The sequence below is a fragment of the Botrytis sinoallii genome (assembly GCF_014898435.1).
Source record: "Botrytis sinoallii strain Bc 23 chromosome Unknown BSIN_014, whole genome shotgun sequence".
In the NCBI taxonomy this organism is placed as follows: domain Eukaryota; kingdom Fungi; phylum Ascomycota; class Leotiomycetes; order Helotiales; family Sclerotiniaceae; genus Botrytis; species Botrytis sinoallii.
Window position 1 is genome coordinate 400,517 of NW_024066041.1, and position 17,369 is coordinate 417,885.

General features: G+C 43.2%; 5 protein-coding genes across 5 annotated transcripts; 2 read left to right on the plus strand and 3 right to left on the minus strand.

Moving 5' to 3' along the window:
- Positions 1–176: 176 nt before the first annotated feature.
- EAF02_007895 (uncharacterized protein) lies at positions 177–4,386 on the plus strand (the record flags this gene model as incomplete). Its single annotated transcript, XM_038903943.1, has 4 exons — positions 177–3,383; positions 3,433–4,019; positions 4,071–4,151; positions 4,209–4,386. 4 exons carry the CDS (start codon positions 177–179, stop codon positions 4,384–4,386), a joined length of 4,053 nt encoding a protein of 1,350 aa, XP_038756224.1.
- A 1,092-nt stretch (positions 4,387–5,478) lies between these two features.
- EAF02_007896 (uncharacterized protein) lies at positions 5,479–6,113 on the plus strand (the record flags this gene model as incomplete). Its single annotated transcript, XM_038903944.1, has 2 exons — positions 5,479–5,591; positions 5,762–6,113. The coding sequence occupies 2 exons, from the start codon at positions 5,479–5,481 to the stop codon at positions 6,111–6,113; spliced, it is 465 nt and encodes a 154-aa protein (XP_038756225.1).
- Positions 6,114–7,086: 973 nt separating this feature from the next.
- On the minus strand, positions 7,087–8,953 carry EAF02_007897 (uncharacterized protein; the record flags this gene model as incomplete). The annotated part of the gene is made up of 4 exons (XM_038903945.1): positions 7,087–7,220; positions 7,277–7,784; positions 7,835–7,955; positions 8,067–8,671. 4 exons carry the CDS (start codon positions 8,669–8,671, stop codon positions 7,087–7,089), a joined length of 1,368 nt encoding a protein of 455 aa, XP_038756226.1.
- A 794-nt stretch (positions 8,954–9,747) lies between these two features.
- Positions 9,748–12,394, minus strand: EAF02_007898 (uncharacterized protein; the record flags this gene model as incomplete). The annotated part of the gene is made up of 6 exons (XM_038903946.1): positions 9,748–9,873; positions 9,924–11,408; positions 11,461–11,492; positions 11,544–11,742; positions 11,792–12,170; positions 12,225–12,394. The coding sequence occupies 6 exons, from the start codon at positions 12,392–12,394 to the stop codon at positions 9,748–9,750; spliced, it is 2,391 nt and encodes a 796-aa protein (XP_038756227.1).
- A 2,789-nt stretch (positions 12,395–15,183) lies between these two features.
- EAF02_007899 (uncharacterized protein) lies at positions 15,184–16,341 on the minus strand (the record flags this gene model as incomplete). The annotated part of the gene is made up of 1 exon (XM_038903947.1): positions 15,184–16,341. One exon carries the CDS (start codon positions 16,339–16,341, stop codon positions 15,184–15,186), a length of 1,158 nt encoding a protein of 385 aa, XP_038756228.1.
- Between the last annotated feature and the right edge of the window lie 1,028 nt (positions 16,342–17,369).

Genomic DNA, 17,369 nt, shown 5'->3' on the forward strand with positions numbered 1-17,369 from the left:
TCACATTACATCCGCCATCCCTAAATCTCATAAAGAGGCTATGCAACAATAACAAGTGAAGAGGACAACGAATTTCTAAGTTTGCAAAACATCACGACTATTTTGGACAACCAGGAATCGCATGATCAGAATTTGATCTCCGCATTGAGTGCGACGACCTCGAGCTGTATTCCAGCATGGCTGGACAGCCTTCAAATAATCGGGACGACTTACTTCTCGATTTACACGATGAACAACCAATTTACCACACCGGGCAGCGCGCCCCTATGAATGATGACGACCTTTTGCGCGCCTACAATGCAGATCATGATGAGTCGAACCCCAGACCTTCAATTTCTTACGACAACTTCGTTGGCGCACCATCTCCTTCTACGCCATCTACCACCAACAATCTCCCAGGAGGGCCTGGCTATCAACCGAGTGGAGCACAACCGCCATACATTCATGCAAACTCAGCATCATACAGTCAAACTTCAGGATTGAATAATTATCAACGATATGCGGATGATTTGGACGATTTCCCGGATGATGGGCATTCTTCGGAGTATTATCAACATGGAACAGCAATTCCTGGTGATGGGGCAGAAATGAGGGGTCATGGTCGAAATCGCAGTAGCATAATGAGCTTGGGAGGTGGAATCATGGGCAAGGCGAAGAGTATGTTTGGAATGGGGGCTGAGTATTCGGAAATGGATCTACCATTGACTGAAGCCGGGGCGAGGAATCGAGCAGATACACATGAACCTGAAACGCCTGTACAATCTGAAAGTAAGCTGGGGAAATTCAAATTTGGATTTGGTAGAGGAAAGCCAGATCCTTCAACTCTTGGTCCCAGAATTATACATCTCAACAATCCCCCTGCCAACAGCGCAAGCAAATATGTGGATAATCACATATCTACAGCCAAGTACAACGCTGCGACCTTTCTACCGAAGTTCTTGTTCGAGCAGTTTTCTAAATTTGCCAATCTATTCTTCTTGTTTACTGCAGCATTGCAACAGATTCCCGATATTTCCCCAACGAACCAATACACCACCATCGGACCTTTGATCTTGGTCCTCTTGGTATCTGCCGGTAAAGAAGTAGTTGAGGACTACAGGAGAAAAACATCTGATACTTCGCTGAACAATTCAAAGGCTCGTGTTTTACGCGGGTCTTCATTCGCGGATACTAAATGGATCAATGTTTCAGTTGGCGACATCGTTCGTGTAGAATCCGAAGAGTCATTTCCTGCAGATATTATTTTACTAGCCAGTTCGGAACCGGAGGGACTATGCTATATTGAGACTGCCAATCTAGACGGTGAGACTAATCTCAAAATCAAGCAGGCCATTCCAGAAACATGTGTGATGGTCAGTTCCAACGAACTTAGTAGATTGGGCGGAAAGCTACGATCGGAACAACCGAACAGCAGTCTATATACCTATGAGGGTACACTTACCGTGGCTGCTGGCGGTGGAGAGAAGGAGCTTTCTTTGCAACCAGATCAACTTTTGCTCAGAGGTGCAACACTACGTAACACTCCCTGGATTCACGGAGTTGTTGTATTTACTGGTCACGAAACCAAGCTTATGCGGAATGCGACGGCAACGCCGATAAAGAGAACTGCCGTGGAGCGCCAACTCAATATTCTGGTTCTAATGCTCGTAGCTATCTTGATCGCGTTGAGCGTCATAAGTTCATTGGGTGATGTTATAGTTAGATCAGTCAAGGGAGCAGAATTAAGCTATCTTGGTTATTCTGCTTCAATCACCTCGGCGAAAAAAGTCTCGCAATTTTTTTCTGATATAGCCACTTATTGGGTTCTGTATTCTGCTCTGGTACCAATTTCTCTTTTCGTCACTATTGAAATGGTCAAATACTGGCATGCAATTTTGATCAATGACGATCTCGACATGTATCATGACAAGACTGATACCCCAGCTGTCTGTCGAACATCGAGTTTAGTCGAAGAACTTGGTATGGTAGAATACATTTTCTCAGACAAAACTGGAACATTAACATGTAATCAAATGGAATTCAAGCAATGCTCTATCGGTGGGATTCAATACGCAGAGGATGTGCCAGAAGATCGCCGAGCCACCAATATCGACGGTCAGGAGGTCGGGGTTCATGACTTTCATCGACTTAAGGATAATCTCAAAACGCATGAGTCGGCTTTAGCTATTCATCACTTTCTTGCCCTTTTATCTACTTGCCATACCGTTATCCCTGAACGATCTGATGAGAAGGGCGGAGCTATCAAATACCAAGCAGCATCTCCCGACGAAGGCGCTCTGGTCGAAGGTGCTGTTTTGATGGGTTACCAGTTTACTGCACGCAAGCCAAAATCTGTACAGATAAGTGTAGGGGGGGAGACTTATGAATATGAGCTTCTTGCGGTTTGCGAATTTAACTCAACGAGAAAGCGAATGTCGGCAATTTTTCGATGTCCAGATGGACAAATCAGATGCTACTGCAAAGGGGCTGATACTGTTATCTTGGAACGGCTTGGTCCAGACAACCCCCATGTTGAGGTCACACTTCAGCATTTGGAAGAATATGCTTCTGAGGGTCTAAGAACACTTTGTCTGGCAATGCGAGAAATTCCTGAGAATGAGTTTCAAGAGTGGTGGTCAGTCTTTGATAGAGCACAAACTACCGTCAGTGGTAATCGTGCTGACGAATTGGATAAAGCTGCTGAAATTCTGGAGCGGGATTTTACGTTACTTGGAGCCACAGCGATTGAAGATCGTCTGCAAGATGGTGTTCCCGAGACGATCCATACTCTACAAGAGGCCGGCATCAAGGTCTGGGTATTGACCGGAGATCGCCAAGAGACTGCTATCAACATTGGAATGAGTTGCAAGCTGATCAGTGAAGATATGACTCTTCTCATCGTCAACGAGGAAACAGCAATGGATACTAGGAACAATATACAAAAGAAGCTCGATGCCATACGAACACAAGGTGATGGCACCATTGCTATGGAAACTCTTGCTTTGGTTATTGATGGAAAGTCTTTAACTTATGCTCTTGAAAAGGATTTGGAGAAAGACTTCCTTGATCTTGCTGTTATGTGTAAAGCTGTCATATGCTGTCGTGTATCTCCACTTCAGAAGGCTTTGGTCGTCAAGCTCGTCAAACGCAATAAGAAATCTATCCTATTGGCCATTGGTGATGGAGCGAATGATGTCTCAATGATTCAAGCAGCCCACATTGGTGTTGGTATCAGTGGTATGGAAGGTCTACAGGCCGCCAGAAGTGCTGATGTTGCGATCGGACAATTCAGATATCTGCGTAAACTTCTCCTAGTTCATGGCGCATGGAGTTACCAACGAGTTAGCAAAGTTATTCTCTATTCTTTCTACAAAAACATCACGCTATACATGACACAATTCTGGGTATGGCTTTCACAGTTCTTTAAGTTGATCTACTATTAACAGTCTACAGTATTCATTCCAAAACGTTTTCTCTGGAGAAGTCATCTACGAATCCTGGACGCTATCATTTTACAACGTCTTCTTTACAGTGCTCCCTCCACTTGCAATGGGTATCTTTGATCAATTTATATCTGCTCGACTTCTCGATAGGTATCCGCAACTTTATCAACTGGGTCAAAAGAATACCTTTTTCAGACAACATTCATTCTGGGCCTGGATTGGTAACGGTTTCTATCATTCTTTGATTCTATACATCGCCTCGGAACTTATCTGGTGGCGTGATTTGCCCCAGGGCGACGGCAAAACAGCGGGCCATTGGGTATGGGGTACAGCACTCTATACTGCAGTCTTGGCAACTGTTCTTGGAAAAGCAGCTCTAGTAGTAAATGTTTGGACAAAATATCACGTTATTGCCATACCTGGCAGTATGCTAATCTGGATCATTTTTATCGCTGTGTATGCTACGGTGGCGCCTAAGCTCGGCTTCTCCATGGAATACGGGGGTGTTATACCGCGATTATTTGGAAGTCCTGTCTTCTGGATTCAAGGTTTGGCATTGCCTATGTTATGCTTGCTGAGAGACTTTTCATGGAAATAGTAAGGTTATCTGTGTTATTATTTTTAGGAGATGCTAATCTATGCTCATAGCGCTAAACGGATGTATTATCCACAATCCTACCACCATATCCAAGAGATCCAGAAATACAACATTCAAGATTATAGACCAAGGTACGTTCCCGTTCCGATTCCGTTCTTATAAGGCAATTTTCTAACCAATCATTACAGAATGGAGCAATTTCAGAAAGCCATTCGCAAGGTTCGTCAAGTTCAGCGTATGCGTAAACAGCGTGGTTATGCCTTCTCTCAGGCGGACGAATCGCAAACCAGAGTGCTACAAGCATACGATACGACGAAGGAGAGAGGAAGGTACGGAGAGATGGCGAGTTCAAATAGGAATCGTTGATAAAAATTTCCTGGGTTTTCAGCGATTAGAGCCAAGATGAAGCGGGTGAGCATAAAAAGGTTAGACCCTGGTCTGGTCTGACGAGTACGGTAGGCATTCAGGCTGGAAACAAGCTGGAATTATTGACTCGGAAAATTATGTTCTATGTATGATGATAACTGGAAGCTAAATCTTTTTTCTTTTTGGGCTAGGCCGGGTGGGTTATTTTTCATGAATGATTGCAATGCGCTTCTTCTTTCTCTGATTTTACTTCGCTTATATGAATAGCATACCTATGTATATCATTAGTTTTCTAGAATATCGTGATATCTTCTCTTCGTTATATACACCTGATATCTTGCGTAGTTGTTCCCCAGCTTGGCCGCTGATTTAGCTTCACTCACATTATCATTGGAGATCGTAGACGGGTTCGAGTTGAAATAATGCATAATTACGAACTCACGAGAGAGTTCTCAGTCTTCGAATCAATCCCCGTGTTTTCACCCATTTCGCGCCATGGTCCTAAGGAAAGCGAGACCATTCACTTTAGAAAATTTTGTATGTTTAGGGTCAAAATAAGGAGCTTTGAGTTTCCATACTGCAGTGGAATATGTGCCTCTTATTAATTTATCAGATATCTTGCATTCTGCTCTTTTGTAAAGAATAAAACCAACTCCCTGGCTGTCCCAAATCCATGCAAGAATGTCGAAAATCTCATTGCTGCCATTCATTACTTATAGACTAGATGGCCCAAGACTCTAATGGTGAACCCATTCTAGAATCCGACAACATTCTTTGGGGTTGACGAAGAGATATCCGAATCACAGGTGGCATGCAAGATCAGTAGATCCAACGACAACCTCAGAATTTACTACAGAGCCAAAAGTGTCGATGATCAAGACGATGAGTTATTTTAAATGGGAAGGATCGGACAGTATTCCACACGAGTTCAATAAAGATGAAAATGGGGCTCAATATTTGATTTTCAGTGGTATGGACTTTTAGATTCAAGATCTCAACTACATTTCGGCTTAGAGCGTATTCGTTCCAGGTGTGAGATTTATAAAGGCTTATATTTAAATGATGCCTTGTGATGTTGTGCTACTGGGTGTCATGCCTGGACAGCCAGAGGAGTCAGCCGGATTTCGCACACTGCCTAGACGGATAGTCATGATCAGTGACTATGCAGCAGACATCGAAAATTTATTCTGCAAAAATCGGCAATAGTATGGGGTATGGTCTGATAATGCGTAGTGTTCAGCAGATACAAATTCCTTTTACTATCAAGTCAAAAGCAATTTTCAATACGCAGATTGACGAAGGAATCTTCGAGAAAGAAAAGATTCTCGAAATCTCCCAGCAGCAGATTCTTGAATTAATGGACAAAAGCAATAAGTCCCGATGCGAAGTTGAAAGGCAAAAAGAAATACGGCACGGCTTTTCAATTAGACGAACAAATAGAAGTGGAGCTTGTACGGAATGTCGTCGAAGTTTATGCCGTCCAAGTTTTCGAAGGCGATACTGCGTATGAAGAATTTATGGGCGCGGTTGTAGATCAACTTATCACTGTACACGACAAAGATGCCACGCTTCGAGACGGAAAATTGACATCTTTAAGAGTCAAAAAGCGAATGGAAACAATTACGAATCTTCAGGCGGAACAACGAAATACTCAGCAAGAGTTGAGAAGGGAAAGAGCAAAGGCACGGGCGGCGCAATGGACACAGGAGGATATTGATAAGATGTAGGCGAATATAAGACGGAAGTTGAGGAGAATATAAAGAGGCAGATGGACGCTGATCTGGAGCGATTTGAACAACAAACAGAAGGTAGGAAGAGTGATGAGGAGTTTAAAGAACTCTTGGAAGAGGCGGATAAGAAGAAAAATAAAAAGGAAAAGGCGGAGAATAAATTCTGAGAAGATAAGTAGGTCTGGATGATCACTCTTTTGGAGGTCACTGTCGTGAAAAAAACGATGGTTTTGAATTTCAATACTTTTTACATAGTAAGCTCACATACAAAGTTGTTCAACGCAATTTTCTGTTGCAACACACTTCGTTTCGCAATGCTTGCTTGAGAGCTTTGAGTAAAAGGGCCAATTTTATAGAATATCAGCGAGCATTATCAAGGTATTCATGGCCACTATTATTCCAGCTGTCAAATGGGGCATCTTACAACAAGCACAACTCGCGTAATCCAATAATCGATCCATGTTGTAAGATTACACTGCAGGCTTAAAAAAATTCACGATTAGGATACAGTCTTCATTCTTTACGGACTACTGTAAAGGGATGCTGAAATTCATCCATCATATCTACACAATGCATACCCCACTCTGCAAACAGATGATCTCATAGCTAACTGCCAAGAAAAGCCAGGTATTACAATCTTTCTTACAGCTAAGGAAGGTCATGTATAGTTACATTACTATCTCCGTTGGAAAATCTACTTTTCTATAATTGCATCTCTTCTCACAAAAAAATCATATTGTCTTCGAATTCACTCAACATGCTAGAGATAAAATCATAGAATTGTTGAAAAGCTATCTTAATGGTTGCATGTGCCTTCAGTGGCAGGAGAACTGAAACTACCTCTTCTTTGCGATAATACATGAAGACGTATATTCAATGAAAAGCAATTAACATTGAGCGAAAGGAGACCTGAATGAGAGAAACAGAAAAACGAAAGACAAATTTTAAACCGAGAATTCTATGAGCCGATTTACTCCGGGACATCACCTGTCACGATATACTGCTTCTCCTTCTTAAAAGCCGACACGGTCTCGTTGGATAAATTGAGCGTATCAGCTACAATCTGCTTGGGAGTCAAACCAACCCATTGGCCGACCGAGATATCTATCACACATTAGCATCCCATCAAGTCATAACAACAAGCAATAAACAGAACTCACCCGAGAAATGATCCGCCTGCAAAACTTCAATGAATATCACATCATCATTCCCAGTGTTCTCAACATAATGCGTCATTCCTTTGGGAATATATCCACAATCACCCGCACGATAATCGAATGTTCTTGCTAGCCCCTGGGCTGCATATATACTGATTCTCGCACTGCCGGATATGAAAAAGTTCCATTCATCACTCGTGGTGTGCCAGTGGATCTCGCGCATAGCTCCAGGGTGCAGAGTTACGACTGCGGCAGAAAATTGAGCTGCGAGAGGAAAGGATTTTGGATCGAGAATCTTAATGGTTCCACCGGGAGTATCGTGCGTCAGAGGTGCTTTGGAGAGGTGGTAGGAGTAGGAGAATTCTTTAGGCACGAGACCAGCCGAGCCAGTGATGTTCTGTTCGGCTATATCGGTGGGAGCCTTTGTGCCGGGGAAAATAAAGAGTTCTCCGGAAGGGATGTCGGACCAGGCAGATTTGGGAAGTTGGAAGTTCTTGGAAAGGACTTCAATCTTGATGATGTTAGCTCTTGATATCACAGGTACTATGGGGTTTGTCATACTGGGTTATGTGCGAAGACTTCTGAAGCCAAGAAGGTATTGTCTTCGGAGAAGCTTCCGTCATCAAAGACCAAGAGAAACTCTACTCCTCCCTTCAATCCTTGCAGAGAGTGTGGCACGCCTCTGAGATAGTGTTCGTTAGTAAAATTATAAGCTGAAATATCACGCCAAGTAACACCCCACCTCAAGCGAGCATAGCATGAGATAGAACACACGGTGGCTTGGATCACTTACGGAGGGAAATACCAAACATCACCCGCACTCAAATCATCGACAAAGGTCTGGCCTTCATCATTAACAGCTTGAAGTCTCACACTCCCATTGAAGATGTAAGCCCACTCTGCCGCCTTATGCCAATGTAATTCACGGTAAGCGCCCTCTTCCAAACGCATATCTACACCTGCCATTTCTGTGGCAACAGGTATATTGTCAACGTTTTGCTGTCTCGACCATCCCCCGTGATCGAGTCCTAGCTTCGCATGGCTGAGCCCCATAGGCCATTGTGCATTGCTCACACTTCCATGGTCGGTGCCTGGAGGTGCAAGTTTATCGGGGTTAAGGATATCGTATGGTGAAGTTCTTGGACCCGGGTCAGTGCCACCTTTGGAGCCTCGGATGGGTTGAGGGTTCGCGATTGTGCTGAATTCCAAAGAGGCGCCTACAGTTGCTGGATCTGTTTGGCCTGGTGCAAGTTCATAGTCGACATTGTCGGTGTCTTGATTGATGACAACGTTCGAAGGGTTGTAACCAAGAAGAGGATCTCCAGTTGGTGCTGCCAGAATGCTCTGTTTGAGAAAGAAAGTGATCAGCAGAATCGCGTGGCGATTGGCGAAATGCATGTCTGAGAGATTTTGGCTATGAAAGCTGAAAGTATTGTTTTGAGGAGGAAATTGAGTCTACTTCAAATCAAGCTGTGAAAACGATCCGGGCACATACCTTTTTATCTCTCTAGCAAGCACACCTGCTTCTAATCCAGATTCCCTTGATTCTCCCTCGTGTATCGTCATTTCACCGATCCGACGCTGGTGATACGGGGTGGAGCACCATTCAGGTCAAGATACACATTCAAGGAGGGCTGGCAGTTTCTTGGCAATGTTTTCCACACAACGACGGCATCACTTCAGTGAGGTTTGACCTGGTTCTCGGTCATAGATCGGTGATAGATTGGCAAGATTCGGTATGTTTTGGAAAAATGAGGTACAATTTCTTTCCTATCACGATGGACACGCGTTTGATGCGGGGCAAGGCAAAATAAAATGACTAGTTCTCCCCACGTTTTCAACCATGTAAATCGAAACTACATCTAGAACCCATGAATATGCTTAAATATAGAGTTGTACCATATGAAAATTCTGAAAACTTTGGGCATAACCAACATCGCATTGCGTCAATGTTGCACAACAAGCCATTTGATAGGTCTCCAGTCACTTGAAGGAGACGATGAGCTCTGGAAGATCTGCATCAAGTCCGTTATCAGCAGTTCAGACCTTCTTAATTCTAGAGGTAATATCGCGAAAGACCACCTGACTATTTCGAGCAGTCTTCAACAATCAGCCGGCCATCTACCTGCCGCTTCAGTACTTAGCGATTCGTGTGACAACTAATCGCACTTGTCATACATCATCGCTCCGGAGTTCGTTGAGGTACAGTCTGTTAAAAACTTTTTAGAATGGTGGTGTGGGAACCAATAGAATTTAACTTACCAGTCTTTCAGTTATCCGTTCTCTTGCGCAGACTATGCAATAAGCGAATGCCACACAGGGGCATCCAACCAATAATAAAATTCCCCGCTCACGTTGCATTGGAAACCTTTAAGCTTTCTTGGGAAGCCTATTTTCTGGCTGCGATCTATAAATAAGCTTTGGACAAGCCATGCATTGGTAATCAACCAATCTTGGGAGTTAATTAGTGATCATCAACTGCCGTCCAAATTGGACTCAAATCCAGCTTCCTGAAAAGGAAAGTACGGATCGGAAGAATATAATGAAGCCCCTGGATTAATATAATTGCTGTTCCCTTGAAAATTGCTATCCCAAAGACTCTGCGTTTATTGATCAGTATGTATTCAGTGAGAAATAAATAATCACTTACCCAATCGAGACCGGTCGGATCATTCAAAATGTCTCCTATCATACCGATATTTGGTGTAGTAGAGTCACTTGGGCTCTCCTCGAAGTTGTTTGATTGTAAGGAATACATATGTGGAGTAGAATATTTTAGGGGATAGCCTTGGTGCGGAATGGAAGTGGAAAGAAGGTCGTGATGCTTAAGGGGTAAGGCATCAGGGCTAGATTCATTCGTCATCTCCTTTGCAACCTCTCTTTGGGTTTTATTTACGGTAGACCAATGATCAACTTTGTTTACCATGGCCTTTATTACCTTCGAAAATCTCATGGTATCTTCCGATGCGATCTCGGGATTGTTCCATATTTGGTAAGATTTGGATAAAGCGTGCGAAATATCTTTTATAGTCCAGTCGATTGGAAAATCCTGAAGGTCGATATCCATAGATTTTTCTTCGGCAGCCATCAACTGCCCAAGATAGAGACAAAGAAGTGTTGCAGCTAAGAGGAAATCGTAAGTCATTAAAGAAGATGTAATCCATTTCATTCCGTGTAACGGAGAACCCTGAGCTGTCTCGTTGTTCAGGTAATTTTGATATTGTAGAATCAGCATTGAAGAATCGACACACGCTTTGACAGAGTAAGAGTGCTTCTGCAATGATTCGGCTTCCGAGAGAAGTTTACGATGAAGAAAACAACGTGCTTTAAGATAAGTCATTTCAATTGAGAACTTCCTTACTCTGAACATAAGAGAACCGCTTTCGAGATCGTGGATGGATCTGACTCGAAAAAAATCCGGGACCTCTCCAAGAGCGTCAAAGAGCAATTTTTCAAGTCTCATGACTTCATCATTAGAGATAGGAGTAACAAGATTTGACGCGTCAAATATTTTACCAAATACCAAAAGAAGGCGATATTTAGAGAGTGCGTGGCTTATAGGTGATGATTCATACTCCAATCTAATGGGCGGTAATGCAACCATATTTTCATGAAGATCTTCGTCTAGGAGGTGATTGGGGGGCTTTGTATCATACGTCCCTTCGCTTATCATTCGAGGAAGTCCAACTTGACATGAAGTCTGAATATCAACGAGTAATATTGCACCCCATAGTCGACGTTGCATCTCACCACGGAAAACTGATATATTGGGGTAATGAGAGGCATCTCGATGCATACCCATTCTCATTGCTGCGCGGACAACCATCCCAAAAACCATCCAAGACCCAAATAGTGTATCCTTGCTTTCGCAATACTCACTGAGATAATAAAGTAAAAGAGTGTCGACAGTATACAGTCCTGGTTCCGTGTAGTTACTACTTATGAGACACTGCACAGTTTTCTCACGATATAATCTGGTCCGCTGTTCTGTGTCCCGTACAGCCGAGTCTGATAGTGCTGAGATTGGGAAATCTCCTGTTCTTAATTCAAAGTTCGCGGCGAGGCATATTATGGAAAATAGTAATCCAATCCAGGAAATAGATTTTGAGTTGGGATTATCCCAAAACTCGGCGTACTACAAAAGAGTTAACGAATGAGCCGGTTTCTATATTAAGGAAAGTTCTCACCTCCTTTTTGAAAGTCGGCACATGAGTGATAACTATATGCTCGTTAGTGTTCAATCCCGTCTCCACAGAATATGTTATTTTACAGGAAGCGTCAATCGCAGTGAAGTAGCGATCAACCAAGTTATCGACAAGAGGTTTCGACGGGAGACAAGCAAGAATAGATTCCCTCGAGGACTTTCTATTGTCTCCAAGAAGTAGCTTAGGCCCTTCGTAAGTATTATTTCCACTAGCTGTACCCTGTGGCCATTCCTCAGATCCCAATGAGTCTTTCAAGCCGGCTATCTACGGAACTGTCAGATACTTATCGACTTATACGAAGAGAGATACATACATTCTCGAGTATTGCCGCCCAATGGGCCCCGCCAACATAATTCTGCACCTCATCTTCGACAGATATACGTCCGATGGAATCCGCACTTTCAGATATCGTAGCATCATCTGGCCATGAGAGTTCTCGGGGCTTAACGGTAGAGCTTAGAAAGCCAGGTGAGATGGTTGGTTTCGACGGCACTGTTGTGTCTTTGGCTTGATTCATCAAAGTCACGACTAGCTCCTCTAGATGTTGGATTCGGTCTTGAACATCTTTTGGTTTCTCTCTGGTCCTCTGGACATGAGATATCTTCGCACGTGAATTGTGGATATATGTGCATGATGAAGATAATTCTCTCTTGGAGCAATTATTGCAAGGGGAATTGCGGTCGCATTTTAATCTGGTTGGGTCAGAGTAAGGTCAATAAGGAGTAGATCAGATTTTATTCGCATACTTTCGAGTTCTACAAAAGGTGCATGACAATTGTGGCTTGAATCTTTGCCGACTTGCTTTGGGCACAACCTTCTTTTCCCGTGAATTATCCTCTGCATCGTCTTTGGGGGGGGAAGATTGTGATACAGTGTCTGGCAATTCTGAAGCAGTTGCGGGTACAAGATCGGCCATAATACTTGAGCATTAGCCTGTCACTAATGATGTATCACTGATATGCCAGGCAATCTTCAAAGGGGAGATGGAAAACGGAAAATAGAGAACAGAATAATTGGCTGACTGATTGAGTGGCAGGCGGACGACAGCGGGGTTTCACGTGATGAGAATCAAGAACGACTAAATGATTTTCAACCTATCAAATTGAGGTAACCTTATTTGAACGGAGATAAATATCAATCTCCGTTGACCCTCCGCTGACCATCCACCGATTATCACCCCCAAGGCGAAGATTGTTTTATGATATTTACTTGATTTACGAAGTCGGAAAAGCGAATTCTCAACCAAATTTTTCATACCCAAATTCCATGTTCAGGACCTGAGACCCAAATAGATAGGCGACAAGAACGACGACATAGGAAGGAGCACGCAAGATTCGATATAACCAGTACGATTTCGGAGTTTCAATATGAGGGCAGATGGCATGCACTTTGACTTCCTTTCTCTGTTGTCTAAGATCCTGCTTACAGTATAGCATTAAAAGTCCCTGTTATCCAGTATCACCTTGATTTTCCTCATGTTCACAGCCATAGAGCCTGGTCTCGTCTTAATCGTTTCCACTATCATCAAGAAATGCTTATAAATCGCACTAGGAACTCCGGTACTTGTTGTGTTCATAATTATCATGAGCAGAAACAATGTTCTTGTTCTTCCAAAGTTTGGTAACACACTCCGGCAGTAGACTTCCTGGATCTACCAGTCATAGTGGTTGGCATGAAATTGCGGCAGATTGGGCAGGTACATAAGTCCCAATCCCAAGCGCGGATTTTGTTAAAGCTGCTTGTTTGGGATTAGGCGGTTTGCCTCTTCTGGCAACACATGCATACATGTGCTTGAAGATCTTATCATAGATATACATGACACGCATATGGCAGGAGACCAGGAGGAAAAATCTGATGGGTGATCAAATCCTTGATTCATGAAGATGTACTTGATCAAATCGATGGTCGGGACTCGCCGTACATTTCGATATCAAGTTTTCCTGAGTCAGTGATCAAGTTGAGGTGTGTAGTATCCACCAGAGATCGCGTCAGACAGCAGGCGGGGTATTGTAGATCGAAAAGCTAATTTAAGAAGCAGACTTGCCCAAAAGCGTATCCCGAGATCACCATTGCCGTGAATAAATCGAGGGGCTACTTTCTACCATGCTCATACCGATCTACACCCGTTCTCGACAACTGGCGGATAAAGTGATCTTTTGCATCTCCAATCACTCTAGTATGATTATTATCAGAAGCATCTTCGTCAACAGTGTGCAGACAACTTGAGTCATTCTCAAGGGTATGAGGTCTAGATTACAGCTTAGCAGTTGAATAAGTGCATCGATTTCTTGCCCACTAAAGCTGTGCTCACTAGCCACTGTCGATGGGATATTGCAACGTCTAGTGTCAAATCAACCTAATCTTCCGAATGACCATGTGAGGTCAACTAAACATGAAGTAATGCTGCATTCCGGCAGATCAAAGTGGAATTGTTTTGCAGCCAACACAATTTCAAATCCTTCATCATCTATAGTTCCAGAGATCTTCTCGTTTTGGTAGTTTCATGGTCTTCTTGATCATTTTAGGGCTGAGAAACGCTTTCAAAGTCGGTGGCGGATACTTCGCATCAACCAGAAATTCCACACCAGCGTCTGGGTTTGTTTCTATTATTGTCAACTTTGAGCCCCTGATATTACTCGTATAGAATATATCGCTACAGGGCTCAGCTGTTGGGACTCTTGAAGTGGCATAGTGCGTCACATTTTGCTGTTGAAAAATCGGTAATTGCCTGAACAAGTTTATACCCATTGAGCCTGAACTTTTGCACAACCATCACATGTTTGTAGGCCGCTTTCTCGAAGGCAACTAAGCTTTCGCGGATTACACGGATCCCAACCTTTAAGATATGTAAGTACTTGTGTGTGATTAATAGCCACAGGTAAAACTTCTGCACGAAGCGTTACGCGCAGTGCGCTTGAGCTCTCTTTTCAAATCTTGATACTTTGTCTTCTGAAGATCAAAGGACCTTCTCTAAACAATTTCAATTGATCTGGCTTGCTCATCGAATCTGGTGGAATGATTGATTGTTTTGTACTCGGAATAGAATGCCATTACATTGTCCTTCTTGTCTTCGCTCTTGCCCCCCTTCCTCATTAACTCGTCTCCATAAGACAATTCAAAACCGCAGGCATATCTGCTATTTGTTTCAGAAACCAAAGTCAAATCACATTCTCACATTCTCACATTCTCACATTCTCACATTCACTTTTAACTCAAATACTAAAGGTATCACCCCCCCCCCCCCCTCCCCCCCCCCAACCGGGCGATTATAGAGAGCCCCCTAAATCTGAATCATCAGGTGTACAACTGATGCACGCGACTGTAATCGAATTGCCAGCGATGACATCGATACTTTGAAGATGATTGGAAAGTGGAGATACTGCCGCGATCACGCGGGCAGTCTTTAAAGATCTGGGAAGGGAATTCCGTTCAAGGTGTTGGAATTAGAGGTGAATAATAAGTAGTGCTATGTGAATGCGACGGAAGCCGGGAAATGACTGTTATTTTCTTTAAGAGATATTTCACATGCATATTCAAATTCTCCACTGTCTTAATATAACGTCTCGCATTGCACTATCTAATATCTGTATCTTTATCCAAAGTCACGCATTACTACCATCATTGTCGTCGTCGCCGTCGTCATCTAGTATCCCCCAGAACGCAGTATAGCGTAGTACACAAAGTCGTTCCTCTACTTTCTCAGACTTAATATCTGCGGCGGCCTATTGGTCCCTGTCCATATGGATCATTGCGATAAGCAGCTGGTAGATATCCAAGTGGGAGTTGACCTCCTTGGGATAGAGAACCATTGCTCGTGCTCATTGCAAGTCGATTTGGTAGACCTCCTGGTCCATAGAGGGTGCTGAGCTGAGGTGTTACTCCGGATGAGTAATATCCGCTGGATGTGTGACGGCCACTGGATAAGTGATGGCCATTCGACGCATGGTGACTTGATGTTCCGGAAATATGATAGGATCTAACAATTCTCTCAAGTTCACCTACTCGCTTGAATTTCTCCAGGACATGATCAATTGGGGCAGCTTGTGGCACGGGTCCCAGACCTGCCATTGCTTTTGCAAATCCCGGGTGGACTTCATGAGTTGCTGGTATATTAGGTGGTGGGACTACGGGAGCCACTGTTGGGTCTAATCCGTGCTTCTTGGCGTACTCCCAGACTATGGTCTCTGCGAACTCTAATCGTAAATGTTTGCTTGAGTCGTAGATTGGGCCCCACCATCCGGCTTCGAGAGTTCCTATGTAAAAGCCGCCTTTACTTTCAGCCAGAAGATCATCGGTGCACAAATGATTCCCGCCATTACAGACATATCCATGTTTGACTCGCTCCCAGCCGTACCCAAATGGGCATGGTCCGGCATAGACAATGAAGTTACGGACCCATTCGTCCTGTTTCTTCTTCTCTTCGTAATTCATTTCCTGGTATCTGACTTGTTGAGAGGCCATATTAATATCATGCTGAGACTTGAACTTGCTCTTCGCATCTGGAGGAGCAGTTGTTGCTGCGCGCATCATGCTTGGCTGTCTTGAGCTTGATGATGATTGTTGGTCTCTGTTGAGCTGAGTACGATCATGAGAACCTGAAGTGTGTCCACGGGAAGAAGAAGCCTGTCCATCTCTTTGAAGTAAGGTGTGCTGTTGAGACATACCTTTATTTGTCGATTTATTGTCTCTTTCGAGTGTAGTGTATGCTTTTGGGGCAGCGGAAGAAGATGGTCGATTGGAGGAAGGAACTTTGGAGTGAGAGGAAGAAAGCTTATTGGAAGGATTGCTACTTTGAGGAGGTTTGGTGCGAGTGTCCACAGGATTATAGACTGTTGCCTTGTCGTAAATGTCTCTGGAAGACATGGCAACTGATAGTCGGTGTCTTGTTTATTTGTTAGTCTGTATCTGGAAATATTGGTATAGAGTTCGTTCGATGTCCGGTATCTGTTGAATGAAGAAGAGGAGGAAGTCGGGAAGAAGGAGGCTTTATATAGGAATCTGGGAGAGAGAAAGATACAAGTAGAAGAATATATTGAATGTGTGAATCTTTGAGTGAACAAGACAGAAAACTTTGTAAACGTTGTCAACATTATGTATATTGGATTCATAATTGCAGTATCCCACTTGAGATCCAATTGTGATTGTTGAGGTTTGATATCTTGAACATTGATACTAGACACACTATAATACAAAATATTGGTAGTAATGTGATTAACAAGTAAAATTCTCCTGACATTGAATGTCTTTTATCAACCTAAGCTAGCCGGTTAAGACTTCCTCCCTCTAGACCAAAGTTGACCCAGACCAAAGCTACTGTTCTCACCAATCAAGGCTTTGTCGTCACAGAATGACGTATGTGAAATATTTTGACGCATATCTGAATGGTTTCGATTCTAAATACTTTAGTTGTTGACCAGAGGTGTGATCCGAGGTCAGAAATAGCCCAGAGCCCTAGGGAAGAAATGGGTTGTCTCTTTGACTTTGAGAAGCATCGCATTCATCCACCACGAACAAAAGATTGCGCATCAAATCAATGTAATTATGGTTTGATTGGAATCAATCGGCAAAAGAAATGTTAGCTATCAGCTTAAATTTAACTTCACCTCGTATACATTGAAATACGGGAATGAGTTTCAGCTGAATCTCCAAAGTGACCCTTTGATCATTATTTTTCACATTTCAGAGAGTTCTGGATGACTGCGAATGCTCGGAGAAGAGGAAATATCCTTTAGAAACACCATATAATAGTTCTATACAATAGCATTGAAAGCCTCTTCAGACTGTATGTGTAATTTGACCTAAGTTTGAAGTTTTAGTGCAAGTTCCAGAATGGGTGCTGGGAGACTGTATTAATATTTGACTAGAAGTCGATCATTCCAGCAATGATGCAT